The sequence below is a fragment of the Cebus imitator genome, unplaced genomic scaffold (genome assembly GCF_001604975.1).
Source record: "Cebus imitator isolate Cc_AM_T3 unplaced genomic scaffold, Cebus_imitator-1.0 Scaffold199, whole genome shotgun sequence".
NCBI lineage: Eukaryota > Metazoa > Chordata > Mammalia > Primates > Cebidae > Cebus > Cebus imitator.
Genome location: NW_016107514.1, coordinates 2,274,093 through 2,294,402, shown reverse-complemented (window position 1 = coordinate 2,294,402; position 20,310 = coordinate 2,274,093). Strand labels below are relative to the sequence as shown.

General features: G+C 41.1%; 2 protein-coding genes across 3 annotated transcripts in view; one reads left to right on the top strand and one right to left on the bottom strand.

Moving 5' to 3' along the window:
- Positions 1–17,267, bottom strand: part of TOX (thymocyte selection associated high mobility group box) — a 309,196-nt gene extending 291,929 nt beyond the window's left edge. Inside the window, exon 1 of one of the 2 annotated variants that reach the window (XM_017547563.2) lies at positions 16,882–17,267. In XM_017547563.2, coding sequence (XP_017403052.1) covers positions 16,882–16,983 — 102 coding nt within the window. In that variant the 5' untranslated portion in view covers positions 16,984–17,267. The remainder of the gene's footprint in view (positions 1–16,881) is intronic. The other variant, XM_017547564.2, reaches the window with a different exon arrangement.
- Positions 17,268–17,284: 17 nt separating this feature from the next.
- Positions 17,285–19,221, top strand: LOC108317227 (translation initiation factor IF-2-like). The gene is made up of 3 exons (XM_017547543.2): positions 17,285–17,288; positions 17,506–18,000; positions 18,306–19,221. Exons 1-3 carry the CDS (start codon positions 17,285–17,287, stop codon positions 18,500–18,502), a joined length of 696 nt encoding a protein of 231 aa, XP_017403032.1. The 3' UTR covers positions 18,503–19,221.
- Positions 19,222–20,310: the final 1,089 nt, after the last annotated feature.

The window sequence follows — 20,310 nt, the reverse complement described above, 5'->3', positions numbered from 1 at the left end:
GGCCTTACAGTTTCACATGGCCGGGGAGGCCTCACAATCATGGCAGAAGGCACGGAGGAGCAAGTGACATCTTAAGTGGATGGCCGTAGGCAAAGAAAGAGACCTTGTGCAGAGAAACTTTCCCTTTTGGCTTTTTGTTTGTTTGGTTTTTTGTTTTTTTGAGATGGAGTTTCGCTCTGTCCCCCAAGCTAAAGTAAATGGGGTGATCTCGGCTCACCGCAACTTCCGCCTCCTAATTTCAAACAATTCTCCCACAACAGCCTCCTGAGTAGCTGGGATTACAGGCACATGCCACCACACCTGGCTGATTTTTGTATTTTTCGTAGAGATGAGTTTCACCATGTTGGCCAGGCTGGTCTTGAACTACTGACCTCAGGTGATCCACCCGCCTCGGCCTCCCCAAATGTTGTGATTACAGGCATGAGCCGCCCAGCCAGGCCGTAACTCCCATTTTTAAAACCATCAGATCTTATGAGACCCGTTCACTATCACGAGAACAGCACGGGAGAGACCCACCCCCATGTTTCAATCATCTCCCACCAGGTCTCTCCCACAACACATGGGAATTATGGGAGCTATAAAATGAGATTTGGGTGGAGATACAGAGCCAAACCACATTAGCATCTGAGAAAGTAATTCAGAAGAATCTTGAGAATAATATCAATCATCTTACAAATTATGTCTGCCTGTGGTGGAAGGAAGAGAAGGAGGGAAGAAAGAAGGAAGTTTGGGAAGAAGGAATCCATGCCTCAGTCCGTTTATTATGTTACAGGCCTCTCTCAGTCCTATACCTGCCCCTACTTCACCCCTAAATTATCAACATAATTGTTCAATTTCTTGCTGATCCTTTTTCTGAATTTTCCAAATTCGCTTCACGATAGGTTTTCTACTAATGCCTGAAAATATAATATCACACTTGACCGTCTCCTGCCATCACTACACATCATCAGTTTCTGCAAGTAATGACGGAATTTTTCTCTTCCATCTGCACATAGGATATCTGACTTCCTCCGTCTTTGCCACTGTCTCCCTACAAAGCATAACGTCGGTCCGCCTAGGGCACCAGCAACTATTGAGCCCTAACCAAAGTCTTCCAGTTTAGACTAAGATGAAATACTTTGTTAAGCTTTCTTATCAAAAGTAGAGAATTAGTGAAAGTCAGGCAAAGAATTAGGGGAAACATATCATTCCATTCTCTGTAGTAAAGATGACTTAATAAAAGGCACTTTTTCAAGGCCTCAACTCTGTATTTTTAAAGAGTATTATGTTGTTTCATGCATCTCCTAGGAGCAAAGAACTACATATATGCCAAGGCAGTAGAACCACAGAACAGCAAAGACTATCTTCTTAGAATAGAGTTGATTCAATTCTAAGTGCTTCAAAGTATCATACTCACATTAAAATAGACATGGGTGTGTTGTAGAATATAAGAGCCACATATTGGTTAAAGATGCCTTCTAAGACCTATCTAGAATGCAGAGGTACTTCCAGGCATCTTCCTCTAGCCCCTTGGAATACAAATTCCCTCCCATTCATTAGGGCACTACAGTGGAAAAATTGGAGAGCTTTGCTATGTGGATACTGGAAGATTATGAGATACCTTCAAAAATGCTGATAGAGATTTCTGAATATGTTTGGACACTTTAATATATTCCCCAAATTTACTAATAATATGTGTATTTGTCACTAAGCAAGCTATTTCAAGGAAGCATTTACTAATAACTTCGGTAAATATTACACCACAATTAGAACAGATTGGAAGTTAACTCAGCAGGTGTGCTTCTAAGACTATACATAAAGCATTAATATTCATGCTAATGTCTGGGCTTATCAATTAAAAAATTAATCTGCATGTAGACTACAACCTCATGTGTGCTTTAAGAAGTTAGATTTTAATGTAACTCAAACTTTTGGCTAAAGTATAAAACCTCTAAAAGGTTATCTTTCATTGAAAATGCATCAAAAGATAGATCAAAACCTGATCATTCATTTCAACACATAAGTCCCACCGGGGAAGTCCTCTCTGGCACATTCATACTAGAAATGAACATTAGCCCACTGACAGCAGCAATTCGAATTCCACCTCAATGACCCCCAGCACATTCTCTCTACATTGGCAGCATTATCTTCCTCAAACACAGTTCTAGTCTTTTCACACCTCTTAATCTTAAACTGTCCCTGGCTCTTCGTATTGCTAATTCCACCGGGCTCCTCCCGGTTTGCCGTGCCCCATCTCCCACTATAGAAACTCCAGGCATCACCCAGCTGACTCCCCTCAGAGAGCCCAGAATGTCACCCGTCCATGCATTTCCTCATTTTCTCTCTTTTGAAGCCTTTCACTCGAGTTTTTGCAACTTTTCACTAGAGGAAAACTTACTACACGTGACTAATTAGTGTTGATACTCTCTCCGATAATCAGAACTCTGCCACTTGTGTGTTTCCATTTTAGTTCAGATTGAGGGAGCAAGAGCCCAATTTAAATGTTGAATTATAGCTTAATATGTAGTTCAAGAAGTATGCTTGCATCTCCACTTCCAGGGGATAATGTTCTATGTTAATGCAAATAGCCCTATTGTATATGAGGCTTTTATTTTGAGTTGTCACAGGTTATTTTATAAAAGGTGGGAATTCTAAAAAATAATTCAAAAAATTAGGAGTAACTTTCCCTTTTTTTCACTGCTGGATATTTAGGCCAGTTGAAATTCCATCTCTCCCAGAAAGCCACAGGGATTTCTCGAACTTCAACTTTTCCTTTTGCATCACGAGCACTTTGACCACCGACTTCATATCATGTCAGTTATACTGTGGCTCCATGATAGTTATCCGTATTCCTCTCTGTTACCTACATGGAGGCAGGGCTCATGACTTGCTCATCTCTAAGTCCTTCTCTGACCCCCTTAACTCTCAGAGTAAAGCTCTGCACTCAGTTGGTGTTCAGAACATGCTTGTCAATTTCTAAAAATGAATTAAGTGTCCCTTATTAACAACCTCAAAGCTTTTCAAAAAGTGCATTCCAAATTTTTTTTTAAATCGACTTCTTAGGCTAAAATATTCTCATTTCATCCCTATGCAAATATTTGTATGGGAACCGCATTAGAGCTACCTGAAAATAAGAAGTTATAATGGAAACAGCTACATAGCCTTAAGTGAGGCAACCGAAATAGGAACTACTTTAATACTTTTACTGAAATGTTCTCTGCTTGATAAAGTTCATTACCAGAATATCATCTTTAAAAGTGAAATGCATTCAGCTGAGCACTTTTTCTCATTTTGTAAATAGATTTTTTTCCTTGCCTGAGCTCTCAGTATAAAGTACAAAATAGTCTTCCATAACATTAGAAAAATGTCACCCCGTACATACAGCTGAATTTTTAAAATAAAATAAATTTTTCTTCTTTAGCATTTTAAAGGTACAGTAGTACCTTCATATAGTGCTCATCTGTACTGCATACCATATGCAGGCTGGATCATCAGCTTGCAAGATGGTATGTTCTGAAATGAGTTGAGCCAATATATGAGAGTCTAGAACAAAGTTAATTCCCTATGGGATAGCATAAGGCCATAAAGTCACCAACCTTTCAACATTACCCTACTTACTGCTCTAGTTATATTTAAAATGACCCTGGCGCTAATCTTTTTCTCACCTATTCAAAATGACATTAACAAGTAATTATGTACTGAATTTACAGCCCAACCCCCAAAGTTTCACGTTACATAAAATGAAAACTTATGTATGCCATATTTGTTTTTATTTTTTTCCTGTTTTTATGTTATTGGGTTCTTGACTGTCTGGGGTATTGTAGCCAAAGTTACCTTACAAAGAAATTTTCACTCCACATTAAAATCTCACATGCACTGTATTGGATTTTAGGCATTTCAATAAGATAAATGACGTATCACCACCACTGTATCTTGACCAAGCAGTGAGAGCAGAAATGAATCTTCAACCAAGGAGACATTTTCTAAGAAATGAACATTCATAAGTTTAATAATGTCATTTTACAATAAACATTATATTCTTGCTGTTTTCTCCAAAACTCAGAAACAACTGTATGAATCTTCCACTTCTGAGAAATATGTCCTTTCTTCCCTCCCCCATCCCAGGCCAGATCTTTTCTAAAGATTACAAGTTATAGAAAGGCAACTGATCTCAGGTAAATTTTTCCACTGGCTTACATTTTTTCTTTCTTTTCAAAGTACTCTTTGGGGGGGAAAAAAAAAGAAAGATAAACAAACTTCGTATTGTAAGTGCCATAAGAAAAATATGTTCTGGCAGAATTTTCCCAACTTGTAACCGAAAAGAATTTACATCATCCAAGTATAAGTACAGAGAGTAAAAGAAAGAAATCTCAAAATAGATTTTTGTTCTACTTTCAAACTCCAAGGCTCAGGGAACACAAGTGTTTCACTTCAGAAATGAGTAACAAATGACTTCAGTACACATACACCTTTCTCTTTTTGGAAAAACTGCACATAAAAGAGCATTTTTTGGCACGGCTGACCTGCAGAGATATGGAGCTAAGCAGAGTCATGAATTCACTCACTCTGATATGCACACATGATACGCAATTAAAATCTCCATTCACATTCCTGCCGGGTTGTCAATCATGAGGAAAGCCTTTTTGACAACATTCAGCGAAGCGTACCAACTAACCGCTCAACAGGAACTTAAACAGTAACAGCTTTTGTTACTAGCAAGAACGAATTTTTCACCAAGATTGGGTTCAGTTTCTAAGAAATCATTATGCTCTGAATTTTAGGGCCTTTCATTAAAAATGAAAATGTGTCAAAAAGATTTTGTATGGCAAGCTATGTGATGTCATAACTAGAAAATATGAGATATGTAAAAAATCCTAACCTTTTCAACTGCGGGAATCTTTTAAACATTTTTTTCCCCATTTAGAACAATGAACAATGATCTTATAAAAGTTTGCTGAAGTGGGGGGAAATGTGACATTTCTAATTCATTCTGAAGTTTTTCATTAGAATTTTTAAACTTTTAAAACAGGTCGAGGCTTTAAACTCACTTGAAAAGTGACCAACCAATCTATAAACCAATGGGAAAGTGACTTTTTTAATCATGAAAGAATATGTAGCATGTTAGAAATATTGCATACATCAAATCTTTCAATTTTTGAAGCTCTGCAGAAAATATTATGCACATAAATTCTTTCCAGATGAACCCAGAAGGTACTCTGCTCATAACTTAGTTTCTGTTGAACATCTAATCAAAGACTGTGCCCTTCATAATAGCATATTAGTGTGCTTTAAAGCCATAAATCCATAAAAACAGGACCCAGTAAAATTGAATACAGGACGCTTGTTAATCTGCTGCTGTATCTGCTTTAAGCAACTAACCTTGGATTACAAATTTGAAACAAGTTAATACTATCAGATATTGAAATATTTGTCTTCTTACTTATCATGCTCTGTAACTGAGAGAGCAGATGCATCCTGACCATTAACAGTCATGACAAATTGCCTTGCTAATGAACGTTACACACTGAAAGTGCCATAACTGATTAAACTACAATTTCCCACTACCAGATAGAGAGATAGTTGGGGACTCCAGCAGTGGGTGACTCTGATATTCTGCCAACAGGCCTTCGGGGCACAGTGCGATATTCAGAAAAACACTCTAAATGCCATATGAACATATTCTGAAAGCCTATGTGTATACAACAGGTTTTTAAAGCACATTAGCTAAAACAGCTTAGGTTGTAGCTGATGAGCCATGAAAAATAGATGTGTTTAACAATTTGGTATCCTTGCAAGTATGTGTTAAAGAATATTCTCTGATGCGGGTTTCTCTCTCTCTCTCTCTCTCTCTCTCTCCTTCCCTTTCCCCGCCCCCAAAACATTGCGTGTGCTTTGCATTTCACATAAAATCTTTCTTTTGTCAGTTCTTTTGTTGGTGCAAAATTGGCAGCAGTTCAAATTCAAAGTACTCCTATTCATTTACTGACCAATGTCATTCTAGTTCACATCAGCCAGAGAGCTAAGCTCTAAAAAACATAAAAGACTTGCTTCACCACTGACGAATAATGTGTACACTTTTACAGAGCTTAAACCTTAATGCTTTCCCTGAAACTAACAATACAGTATATCTTATCATTCCTTTTTCACAAGCAGGCAGCTGCTGAAACGCTTGCCACTTCAAAATATCAATTGCTTGCCAGAGTTGTCCTCAACACACCCTGTCAAATTCATGTATATTGTGCAACGAAAATGGTGCAGGGCTGAAAGCTAGAAATTGTGTCAAATTCTGCTGTAAGGGTATGATGTGCAAAGAACAATGTATGACAACCGTAGAGACTACAAACAATGGCACTGGAGCCAGGGACTTCATAGATCACAACTGCGCCTGTACATATTTTATTGTAGGCATTATATATTTAAAGCATGACAAATGTACCATTGTACATTATGTGCTGCACAAATAGAAGCTCCTCCCACTCATTCGCCTTTTGCATTTCTCTTGATGATGGAAACATAGTTGAGTTTCATTTTTTTTCTCTTCTCTTAAAACACTGAAGGTTCCTAAATCATAAAGGAAACACACACACACACACACACACACACACACACACACACACACAAGGTTATCATAGAATAATAGAAAACAGAAGGCAATAATACAAGATGAGAAAATGAGACCTTGTTCACTTAACATTTTGGATTCTCTCTGAGGACACAAAAGCAAGGATTATTTTCAACATGAACTGAGGGTATGAAGAGAACTACACTATCACTATGCCTATAAACTGTTGTCTACCTAATTTTAATGCAGATAAGTGCTGGCTTATTGATTTGCACGATTTTCCAGCAAAATGGAAATCCCACGTGAATATGTTCTTTGTGTGCAGAAAATATGGCTTAAGAAGCTTTTACTATTATTGCTTTCCCATGCCAAAAGAACAATTAAAGAAAATAGTATCTCACTACCGAATCAGGTCTACAAACTAACGCTGATTAATTTCTGTTTAGATTTTAAATATTCCTTCCCATTTCCCGATTTGCTCTGTTGACTTTAAATGAGTCTCCGATTATTGAAAAGTTGTTTTTCTTCTAAGCATCTCTTTAAATAACATGTAAAATCTGAAAAGATTCTCATTTCGGTACACACCTACTTAATTATAAAGGAGCTCATGGCTATAACAACCTGACACTAATTCAGTCAATGACTGTGGAAATGGAAACATGTTTGTGTGAGACAATTACTCTGAATATATATTAATCTCTTCTATGACCTAGCTTAGGTTGCAAAACCTTTATCAGATGAGTAGCTTGGAGTGGAATTAACTGACTGAAGGAAAAGGAAAATGAACAGATATGTTTTTAAAGTGTTAATAAATATTTTGGAAAGAGAATAGGTGGTTTAGGTGCTTAGGGGTGCTGACCTTTGCTATGTTGATTAGTGGGACAATGATGCATTATTAACACACAGCAGCTGTACCTGAACTGCTGCCATGAATATAATAGCCTTTTATAGCCATCAGGGGAGTGAGGTAGGAGGCCTTTATTAACCACTAGACATGATTAGCACATTACGTGAACTTTAGTAGGCAAATTACCTCTTATTGAAATATAATGTTGGTTATAACTAATTGTAAACATGATTTTTAAAACTTCCCAGTGAAAAATTCAAATGTTTTACTACCATTCAGCTCATTATTGGCTGGTAATCGCCGACGAAACATGGTCTATTTTGTGGGAAGTACTTACAGGAGCTGAATCTCAAAAGGCAGATTGTGTCACAGAAGGCTGCCTTTAAAATTATTTAGCATTACAAGTTCAGGATATTAGCATACATGCAAACTTTCTCTCCCTAATTAAGTAAAAGTGTTCATGAACTAGAAAAGCTGCTTTGGGATTTTTCTTCCTTTTCATTTCTTTAAGTAGTTCTTAAAAGATTAGTTTTGCAGTAAATTTTTGAGAGTTACCTTGAAAAATAACAGCATAATTTATTTCAAAAAGCTTAATTTTGGGAGAGGAAAGATTATCCCATTAGCCTTAGTAACTGAACATAGCTCTGAGAGTCCATTATGAACAGTCTTTTATGCCCTGGCAGGAAGTCATTAACATAAAATAAATCATTAGCTTTGATATTAAGCTTCTACTATCTGCAGGTTTCTACGATTAATGTTCATGACTGCATCTGCCAAATGATAAAATATACTTTTTGTTGAAAGGTTATCCTGCCTCTTTGTTATTAACATTTCTCTTTATACAATTGTTACTGGCATTTTAGGCTGAGGCGTATTGGTATAGAAAGGAAGCACTGGTTTTTTTCAATGATATGAAAACGCCAATGCGTATAACGCTTTACCCATCATTTTTTAAATTAACCATTTAATCGAGTTAAAAGACTTAAGGAAATCAGGTAGTGCTCAGATACTCTTTCAATGTAATCACACTGTCTTTAGACCCAGTTGGCCCATTCAGTAACTAACCTGGTACATTATATTTCACATCTCTGACCCATATATCAGAGGAAGGTGCAGAGAGGTAAACTTGCTTCCCTGAAGTCGAGCACTACAAAAGGACATTTTCCTCTTTTGCAGTTATTCTCCACTTTTATCTTATCTTTTTACAGTGCAAAACAGGCAACAGCCCTCATCAACAGCATCTCTCCTTAGGTGCATTGACGCTTAACGTGGAGAGGGGAAAACAGGCCCCCTGGGGGGGGAGGCTATGAATATCTGATGGAAGGAGATTACACACTGTACCTACAGAGGCCCCATTTTCCCAATTCACCTTTGACTCTCCAGAAGGGTTATCTCTTTGACTCTCTTCCTGAAAGAACCACTAGTCTACAACTTTTCAAAACACTTTTAGTCTACTAGGGTAGCAGAAATTGAAGAAATGGGCTGAGAATGCAGTATTTTGCTAAATTCTTTACATTTTTCACCACAGGATTTTAAATAATCTACCTCCTTTGACTCCTTAATTCTCGTAAGGCCTCTCTGATACAAATATAAATTATTTTCTCTACTGGATATATGGAAGACTGGATACAGATGGATTAAAGGTTTTAGAGTCAAAACTTTTACCGGACACAGAACAAAGCCAGGCTTCTCAAGAGAATAGGAAACAGAAGGAGGGAATCACATCCTCTTATGGTTAGGTTTATTTTGCCTAGGGAATAAGTCAACATAGACTTAACGGCACTTGGTTTTTATATCAAATATTCAACATAAAGGACTCTTCGCCTGAGAAGGCCTATCATTTTCCTCAAAAAGACCTGGTGCTTTAGTCTTATTAGGTTATAACATGTCTGTTTAAAGCCCTAAGATTCTGAACAGCATCTTCTCCTGTGAAATATTGTTGACTATCTTAAAAGGGAGTGGTAACCAGGCATTCCTAGGAGTTATGATGATTTTCCTTTTCCTTTGTTGCTGTTGTTTGTTACACACATTGAGGGAGTCTGCCATTTAGGATAAATTTTCATGTATTTATGACCAGAAATAGTCCAGAACCACGAGAAACACAAACATACACACATGCAAATACACACTTAGATGCAAATCCACCCACATACATCCATACACATGCACATACCCATACACACACCAATTTTTCTAGCTCGGTAACCCCACCCCCAAAGTGGCATCAAAGACTTCAATCAAAAGGCATTTGAGGCAAAAGGAGTATCATCACTACTGTGTATCAGACAAATAACCTGTAAGGCCACATGGCACCCAAATACATTCTATTTTCTTGGCCACTGACAAAGCTTCTTATCAATCAACCATAGCCTTCCTTTAATTAGGAGTCCTTTCCAGGCAGTTTCATAAAAGCACATAATTTAGGAAAGAAAAACAATAAATACTTGGCTAAAGTAGAACCATTTAAATCTCCCAAGTGAAAAATGAACAAACAGAAAAAAGCATTAATAGTGACCCTGGTTTCATGAGCTTTGATACTATAAATATATATTGGTGATGACTTTTTCATGAGTAACATGGAAATCTGAAAATAGCTTTTAAAAGTTAACTTTAAAATTTTTATCAAGTAAGGCAAACTTGCCATAGATCAAACTAAAGAAGTGTGGGAAATATTGATACCTCCCGTCGGAAAAGAGCAAGGAGTTTCTGGAATTGCCCTCCCTTCTCATCTTTTCTGCTGCACCATCAACATCCAAGCACAGAGCAATATAATGTTCCCATTTTCAAAATGAATGCTGTAGGGAGAAACATGTTATAGCCAGGAAAAGCTCATTCAGGTTAATGTGAATTCCATGTCTCAAAGTATTATGGAAGAACTGCTATAATTAACAGTCTGTTGGCACTTCCATTATAAACCACATTTCTAAGCAGTTTATAACTCAACTCTTTTTAATGAGAAATTGCTCTTTGGGATGAAACTTGGCAGGCATGGTTTAAAACAAAAAATTCTCAAATTCATTAGGGCAGATGTAAGCGGTATCATCTTGGCAGTCTAGTTTCCTAGCGGACAGTCCATTTAACACAATTCGCTATCAATCAGGAAGACCAGCCTATCTGGTTCTGAAAAGTGTGTGTTCAAAGAAAAAGATCAGTTGAAAACATATCAATAACTCCGAGGTAAAAGTAAATGAAAAGGGAAAAAAGCATTTCTAAAATTGGTAAAATTAACACCTTGGATAAACATGCAATTTAAACAAATAAGGGAACATTCCAGCTTCTAAGATGACTGGAACAGAAGCTTCCTGCAGGCAAGAGCTACAGTTAAGGTCATGAGAACCACAGTGTTAGATAACTACGATGTGCTACATTTTGTTTTCTGACAAAAGTAAGAATTTTAGATTCTTGGATTTGGATGCACACAATATAAGCTTTATTCTAAACAAAACTGATAGTATTTTAAAAATGTAATTGTTAATAGCATTCAATCAACTCATGATAATTACATTTCAATTTTATTGACACGTAAGATAAATATCCCATCTATGACTTCTCAGAAATATTGAGACTCACACTCAGATAGCTAAAATGTAGGGTGGTAAGTGACCTAAATTTGATTAATACATTCAGTTATACATGGACAACCATTCCTGTTCTACTTATCTATGTATATTCTGATGAGAATACATCGCATGCTAACCCCTGTTACCGCAAGTATAACCCAACCTAACTTACTGTATTCCAACTGAAGATCACAGTCCCATCTTCATACGATTTTGAAATCTAAACATAGCTTTCTCACTGAGGAAGGATGTTTAAAGGGGCTTATCTCTGAGCTCTAAATACACTGCATAAAATGGGAGAGGGCATGGAAGGGAGACTATGATAGCTTAGAAATACCAGCCGTGTTTATTTTCCTCTCAGTATCGTATGGAGGTTGTCTTACTCTTATAATATTGTATGACTCTACATCATCCATTCAGGTGGGGGGAGGGATGGAGAAAGGAAAACAGCATAATTTGGGATTTCAAAAAGCAGATATGGGCATGAGGGCTGGTAGATTCCAAATAGAAAATAGAATCAGGTTACCGCAAGAATGGATATGTTTGCATGATGATGACGGTGATGAAGGAAGACGAGCTGAGGAGGGAGCCAGGCAACCTGGGCAACCACAATGGTGATTAGTATCCAGTGGAGAAGAGAGTTCAGATTGGAAGTACAGACCTCCTAGGTTCAAATGAAGATTGGGAAGGAGAGTAGCAAATGCAAGCCTGGTCCCAGGAGCTGAAGTGGCTGGGAAATGGGTGACTGGGATGGAGGTGGAGAGGCAGCAGGTAAGAGGCGCTGTGCACACTGATAGACCTGAGACTGAAGGCTGGCTTTAAACAGAAAAGGAAGGATCATCAGTATTTGAGAAACATTCCCAGGGTCTTTCCAAGTTTCTAAAGTCTTAGCAAAAGTTTAGAAAGCATTAGAATAAGTCACCCTTCAGAGCTAAATAAAATCACCGCGCTCCCACTACCTTCGTCATTTTCTAGGCTAACCCTCTTGAATGGAGCCCATTACAAAAAAACAGATGACCACTAGAAACAGTCTCACACCAAAACCAGCATTTGAGCTCCAGATTTGTACCCAGAAAGTCACCCCTAAAATTGGAAATTTCCCTACTTCTTCCTGTTTCAAGTACCTTACTCCTTTCCATTGTTCTTAATTCCCTTGCCATCACATCATTTAAACAAAATCTACAGTAATCATTCAATTAGATATTTACGTATTAGTTTTTGTAACTAAGCAAAATATCAAATTCTCCTTAATATCATTTACTAACTTTTGAAATCTATGATAAACTGTGAGAATGCTAAACTATATATGCAATGTTAAAAATAACATCAGATCCCTCCAAAGCTCATAACCATAATTTTGTTTGCATAGACATTTAAAACTGAATTTGTAATACTGAAATAACCCACAAAGTCAAGATAGCTACATTTGAGGCTTTTGTATAATATCTGATTTAGTGGCCAAAAACCATGATTGCTTGGTTTATGCTCTTTCTTACCTATATATTTATTTAAAACATATTTAACAACCTCAAAACTTCTGAAAAGTGCCAGCTGATAAAACTCCCAGGGGAATTTTAATTATATATATATATATATATATATATAGTATGAAGAATCAAGTGTGATTTTCCCAAAGTCCTAGAAGTTACAGAGGTGGACAGAGAACTAATCAAGTACGGTGCTCTATATTGCTTATAACCCTCTCTCTCCCCCTCCTCCACCCCATACTCCTCCTTCATCTACTCCCCCTCCCATCCTCTTCCTTTTTCTTACATTTACTATTCAAAATAGGAATAATGACTCCTTCTTAATGTGCTTACAAATCCTGTATTTATGATGTGATAAGTTTTGCCACATTAAAGCACAATACATAATACATTCTAAATAGGAAAATAAGCTCAAAGGAGATGTTGCAGAGAATGTAATGAATCTTGTTATTCTTAAAAGTTATCAAATGTCTAATGTTTGCCTGACATTTTCAAGCAGAGTTCATCACAAATGGGTCCTTTCTTGTGCATTTTTATGGAAAGAGCATTTACACTGTCCTTCCTCATTTCAATGATAAAACCTGAATATTCCAAATGTCCATTATTCTTCACTCTGTATATCGCTAGCATGAAGCATGGGTTTGTGTTTTGGACTTCCCTGTTTCTAAATCAACCAAAGAAAGATTCAGGACATGATTCCATAAAGGCAACCACTGAGAACAGTGAAGCCCATTATTTCTCCTCCCACTGCAGGCCGAGGTCACCATCCCTGTCATTAGCCATGTCATAACATAATTGTATTACTACTCCTTATGTGAGCAGATACTGAGCAATAACTGAACACAACACATCATTGTAAAAATGAAAAAGTACCACTTCTTTGTCCTGTATTAGCATAAAACCAGTGAAAACAATCTTTGGAAATGACGCTGCACTAAGAAACTGGAAAGAACTGTTATTACTCTGTAGGTATGTATTTAAACTGATGATCTGACATCTTCAACTAGAACAGAAAATAAGACTATATCACTACAGAACTCCAGTTGTAAGCTCATTTAATCCAATTTATTTTGGTAGCATTCAGCTCAATTAAGGGATGCAATGTTACTTAAAATAGTCTAATTAGATGAAACTCCACTATGGTACTCATCTTTCAATGTCTGAAATACAACCATGCTTTAGGCTGCAAGAAGTGAATACTGTTAACTCCAGCCTCCATGTGTCTGTCCAGTCTATGAGCTACACTGCTATTTCCAACATTGACCTATATACAACAACATGGCATCCGTTCTGGCTGTTTGTATAAGAGATGCCTCACACACTTGCCTTAACCAACATCATTCGCATTGTTCCCACAATGGGCTACATTAAAATGGAGGCCACTTTGCATAGGGATATGTTCATAATGCATATTAGTCTTATAATAGAGCAATACTAGATTAAGCTGTTTCCAAAAATGCCTCCTCAAGAGTTTATTAACTGAAAAATGTAAGTAGTGTCTTAGCAACCTATAGAGCAGCAGTGCCGGAAAGTGTCAGCAGAGTAAAACAATCACATTTTAGTTTAGAAAGCTTCAGGAAGAGAATATTCGTTTTCTCCATTAGAGCCTCTTCTGACATTGAAAAAAAAAAATGTCACTGGGAAAGTGTAGCTACAGTTGTAGGATTCTAAAGCACAGACAGATACTGGTTCCGCTGGGATTTGGCACACCAACTTTAAAGGCAAAGTGTTGACAGGTTTAAAATAAAGATAATTAGTAATTTATGATCTTATCACACTATTAAAAACAAATCACCTGACAAACTGACTATTTGTAATAAACTACATATTCATTACGCCTCCAAAGGAAAGCAAGATTTACTTTGCAGTATTGTTCTTTGGGGATGTCTGACCCAACTTGTTTTACTAAATGTTGATACAGATTTCTTACTTCACCTTTTCCAAACTTCTGTCCTTCTTCCATTTCCCTGCAAAGCTACTCGTGTCATTGCAAAAACAAATGCTAGTTGACTGCATTCTGAACAACTACAATTGTGGAGCTGGACAGAAATTTTGTACCAACGCTAATCATGGTGGAGTGAAAAAACTCAAGTGCCTGGGCTTTGTGGGGCCTAGAAAACCACCCTGTACATTTAATATAATCAGGGACCAGTGACAAATATATTTGATGGACTGCTGCACAGAGATGGGCTAGAGGTGTCCCTGGAGAAACATTTCCACGAAGTCTTCTCCTACTATTAGAAACATGTCTTATGACTTTGCATTTTAAAAAATCTATTATTCCCTGGATAAGTTAAATAGAAGACTCGCTACTAATCTATAGAAAGGGTGCCTAATTTGCATTTAAAAAGAACAGTTTGCTTCTTATACACGGGGTGACTTAAAAGGAACTTCAATGAGCTAGTAAAGAAATTCTGAAGACTTTCTAAATTAATTTATTCAATTCACAGCACAACCCACTAAAATTATTTAAAGCACTTAATTGGAAAATGATTTAATATATGAAGTAATTCCTGATTTTCCAAAGCATTTAACTTTTAAATTAAATCTGACCCTGCTTATCACACGAACGAGGAGTGAAATGTGTATCCAAGTCATTACCTTCTTTTTGGGGCCTAAAATCACTGATAAACTTAATAAGATTTGTCCGGTTTCATTGCCAAAATGCTTCTGAGCTTTTGGTTCCGGTAACTACAGTGGAATATGCCTTTACTCTCCAAGATAGAACTGCAACTTTATTATTTTTTATTAGCAATAGTACCGGTGTCATAAGCAAAATAAAACGTAACGCAATACTTGAGTGTACCAGCAAAACAGATTTTAGACTAAAAGAACTATGTCACCTGCAAATAATGAAACTCCATCACACAAACTCCTCTGCGCTTGCCAAAGTTCCCGGTACCTTTAACTTGCACCTAGCTAAAGGTCTCCCTGTACAATGGAAGCCGTTCTGCCTCGCTCAAGACTGGATGTCCATCTTTTCTAACTTGCTTAAACACCATCGGCACACAGCACAGTCCTTTGAGTGGGTCTCACACTGCACACAGCATCGAGGAGTTTCTCTGCGAAGAAGTGTGTGTGTGAGAGAGCCTCCCTGCGTGTCAACACTGTCCAAGACTCGGAGCTGCGAGCCGGTCGCGTGGTGGGGAGCCCAGGGGCTGAGAAGGCAGCCCACTAAATCCCTCCGTACCACGTAGAAAACTGGTGATGACTCGCCACCATCGCCACCAGGCAAATGTTGGGAGTCCCAAAGATTTCTACCGTGGAATACACCGAGGGGTCGCCATGGACGTGCCTGCAGGGGCTGTGAGTATCTGGCGGATTTATCACCGTGAGAGAGCTGGGGGTCTAAAAGGCCCGCCCCGCGTTTTAGAGAACTCAATTCTCCCTGCTAGCGTTCATCCAGCGGGACTGCTTAGACTCGTCCAACGAGCCCGAGGCAGGGGCAGTCGCGGCCCTGCGACCACTCTGGGGGATCGGTCCCTGCGTATCCTCCCTCTTGGGGATGAGAGTTCAAGAAGCCAGGAGAGTAACCCGCTCCCTCGTACCCCCTGACTGTCCCATAGGCGGACCCAGTCGAACTTCGCAGCAGCCCCGGGCCAGCGCCCCACCTCCGGGTCACCGGCAGGATCCGCCTCGCCCCGGCCCCCCCCGCGGCCCTGGCACCGGAGGTCAGCGAGCCGTGGGTACAGCTCAGCCGGGGATCCTGCTCTAGCCCCGTGCCGAACGCGAGAGCTTTGGACTTGAACGCGACGTGCTCGCCCGGCTCCCAACAAACTTGCAATTTCCGCGCGCACCCCTAAAACAGGAGCTGTTCCCCAGACCGTGACCCAGCTACCCCGCCGTGCTCTGGGCCTCCGACCGGTGTTCGAACTCGGGTTCGGCTGCCGGAACCGGTTTGGGAAAACAAAAGAGTTGTGGAGCAGTTTTTCCTGCGGGGGGTAGGGGCGCCCCTCGGGTCCCTGAACCCCGACACCCGGCTGCTCCCCTGGCAACTAATCCGGAGAAGGGAAGTGGTGCCACGAGCCCCCACTGCCCGGGAGAGGGAGGGAGAGAGAAGGGGGAACTGGGAAATAAACTGGATTCTCTCACTCTGTCTCCGTTCCTGGACCCCAGACACACCCCCAAAGTATTCCACGGTTTTCTCTTATTATTTTTTTAAACGCCCCCCGGCAAACCTAGGCAGGGATCCTTAGTCGCGAACAGCAGGAAGGAAAGAATCCGAGCGAATAGTGTCACTTTCCGCACAATCGCGGTGTTTGGCAAGCCCCCGGAGCTACTCCACAATATTTACTACCCAAGCGCACGCAGGCTGCAGCGGGCTACGAGCAGAGCGCGCCCGGGACCGGCCTCTGCCGAGCCGGCCCTGCTGCGGCCCGGCCGCCGCCGCCCCCCTCCCGGGATCAAGCAGCAAGAACACGGTGGAAACAAAAGCAGAGCGTTCACCTTGTTGCAATAGTAGGGGTCCAGGCAGGGAGAAGGTCCCAGACAGGGAGCGTCGGGCGCAGCGGCGGGCTGGGCTGGAGGTGGATAAAATCTTACGTCCATTTCACTCTCACATCAAGCAACTCCTTTTCTTTTCCTTTTTTGAAAAAAGTGTTCAGCAAAACAAGCTTAGACGGAACAGAGTGAGGTGTCTAGGCTCAGGAGTAAAAGAAACACCTTCCTTCCCTCACATCCGTTTGTGGTTTGTTTAAGAAGAAGAGGAGGAAAAAAAAAAAGAGGGGGGAAAAGCGCTCAACTCTCCCCCAAGCCGCGGCGCGCACCCGTCGGCGCCGAGCGCGCAGCCTGCTCCGCCGCCGCCTCTCGGTCCCGCCGCCGCCGCCGCCGCCGCCGGGCAGGTAACTTCATGCGCTCATTGTCCCCCCGCCCGCCCCCCCATCCCCGCCTCCCGCGCCCCTCGCCGCCCGGCACACGCGCTCGGGCTCTAGGTACTGGGCGTTTTATTGGAGACTCTGAGTTGCTCTGTTTGTAGTTTATTTTCTCCACCTTGGAGGCCTGGGATTGGGGGGATCAAGAGGGGACAGGGCGGGAGGGGGGCGAGCGCCCCGGGCCGGGAGGGGTAGGAAGCGTGGCCGGACGCGGGCTCCTCGCGGCCCAATGGCTGCTGCTTGGAGCCGGGGGCCGGGACGGAGAAGGGAGGAGCGGCGAAGGAGAAGGAGGAGAACACGGCCCGGTCGGGACAGAAGCGGCGGGACCCCGGGGGCCTCCGCTGTGCCCGTGCCGCGCTCCTCGGGGCCAGCGCGTCGCACACAAAGGGGCTGGCGAGCCAGAGCCACCGGCGGCTTCGAGGCACCGTGGGGAGCGCGCAGCGAGGGGGCGCTGTGGCGCACTCCGCCCCGCAGTCCCGCCCCCGGCCCGCCCCGGCCCCACCCCGCTCCCACCGCCCCCTCCGCGGCCGTCCCCACCCCTATCTCTGCGACCCCCACGCCCCGCCTCGGCTAGTTCCCATCCCTGTCACTGTGCTCCCCTCCCTACTCCGGGCCCGTAGCAGAGGTGACTTTTCTGCACAGCGCCGGTCCCGAGGGCCGAGAACCCACAAGAAGTGCGAGCCCTCTGCACGCTGTGAGTGGGCGACTGTCCGAGGGGCCCGAGCCGCTCGAAGGGTGGGGAGCCGCCCGCCTGGGGCTGGACGGACTGGAAGAGCCGCCCCTCTTTGGTTTCTTTCTCCGGCCTCCAGCCAGCACCCCTCCGCGATCCGTGCCCCATTGGACGGTTTGCGAAGGCTGACGCTGCCTTGGGGACTCACAAAAGACCACAGGAGTGACTCGAAGTGTAAATAGGGAAACAATTATCAGCACACAATCCGGCTAGAGGGAAAACATATGAGTTTGCTTGTTGCACCTCATGGGATTAGTGTCTTTTTATAGCTGGACGCCCTAGAGTGCTCTTGGCTGTCCACGAAAGACCTGGAGTCCGCCTCCCCATTTCTCCGGTGGGTGAGTGGGATGAGGAAATCGCCAATCGTATTTTCCTGTTTTGCCTCCCCAACTCGGAAACTTGCAACTTGGCGTCTCCTGGAGCTTGGGATAGTTTGGGGTCTCCTGGCTGCTGTCCAACAGATTAATCTCTGGGGGCAGGGTCCTCCGTGGGAAGTCCAAGTAGGAGTGGGTGACATTTACCTCCCTCTCAGGAGGGAGCAGCCTGCACACTAGGGCCCAAAACTCCGCAAAGTAGCGTGAAAGTTCTTCATCCGTTTCGCTTGTTTTGCTACTCCACACACCCTTCTAGGACGTGTTGATTGCCAACTGCTCGGCGCAACTTTCCCATAACTGTCTCTTCCCGTGCATTTCAGAGCACCAGTGAAATATAACCAGAGAGATCTGGGAAAAAAATTTACAAAGACAATATTAATGATAAAATTAACACTGCTGAGTGAATTGTCAATGCAAGTTCCTTTATGAACTCTTTGTTAAGTTTTGCTTCCTACTCCTTACATCCTCTTTCTCTTAAGCCATTGTTTTTCTTTCTTGTTGTTATCATTTTAAAAAGTAACAGAAATACAACTTTCTTCCTACCTTCAACATTGACATGGTGGAGGTTGGGTTGCAAAGAAGAAGCAGGAAGAAAAAAGAATTCTTCTATACATTCACAAGTCCTTCAAGGCACAAAATAAAAGAAATAGAGTATGTGTCCTTTCTCCTAATAAAGGTCTTTACAATAAAATTTAAATGAAGTTTTGTGTTTCATAACGTCAGCTTTCCAAATACTATTGTAGAGGCTAAAATGTGCCTATATGTATGCCTTCCACAATAATAATAACAAACTTTTTAGGTTCAAATTAAACATTTCTCCGCTTAAACTTCTATCCTCAATCCAATATTTATTATATCATTTCAAAACTTGATTTTAAAAAAAAAAACTTTCTTCGAGTTCATCTTTTTTGTTTGTTTGATGACCTTGTGAACATCAGAAAGATGAAATGAAATGGTTCAAGGCTGGAACAATACCATTATCTGCATCTTGACACTGGGGAGATAATGATACCTCTTGCTTTGGTCTACAGACCTACCACCTTTCTCTACTTTGAGGGAAAATCCAAATACATGGGACCTGTGCATTCCTCTACATAATCAGGAGCCTGCTTTCTCCCATAGGAGTGTATGGAGTCAAGTGGTATTCTGTACATGGCATGGTGTGATACGTGGGAATATGAGGTATTGGGAGAAAAGTTCTTACTTCCAGCCACTTATACGAAGAGAGGCCACCTCAGCGTCATCTGAAAAAATGCTTGCTTTGTAATACTCTATAAGACCCATCGTAAACTAAATGGATGTATTTCTGCTAAAAGTTGGGGAAAGTTGAATATCTAAACCTCTGAGTTAATCTTCTTAATTTGGAAAATAAAATAGTAGAGCAGCATTGTAATACTTTTCAGTTTCCTGGACTATCAACTCCACATCATAGCTAAATAAAATACTTATTTGTCCATTCATTCATTCATTTGTACATGAATCAACAGACAGAGTGGTGAAAAACACTAATGCTATGTATTATTTATAGGTTTAAAATACAAAAACAAATTATATAAAGTGGTTCCTGCTCTAGATGTGATCTTTCGGAGCAGTGTTTTCCAATCTAGTGTGGTCAGTGAAGCCATCTTAGCAGTTTAAAAAAATACTCAAGCCAGAGCCCCACCCACATAGATTCTGATTCAGTTTTTTGGAGAGGGCCTGGGCATAGGAATTTTTAAAAGCTCTCCTGTGGCTTTAGGCTGGGCGCGGTGGTTCATGCCTGTAATCCCAGCACTTTAGGAGGCCAAGATGGGCAGATCACAAGGTCAGAAGCTTGAGACCATCCTGGCTAACACAGTGAAACCCCATCTCTAGTAAAAATACAAAAATTAGCCAGGTGTAGTAGCACATGCCTGTAGTC

Bases quoted from the DNA above. Each gene is read 5' to 3' on its own strand.
- LOC108317227 (XM_017547543.2), top strand. The intron at 18,001-18,305 runs GTGAGTGGGCGA...GTCTTTTTATAG, and splicing joins GTGCGAGCCCTCTGCACGCT to CTGGACGCCCTAGAGTGCTC.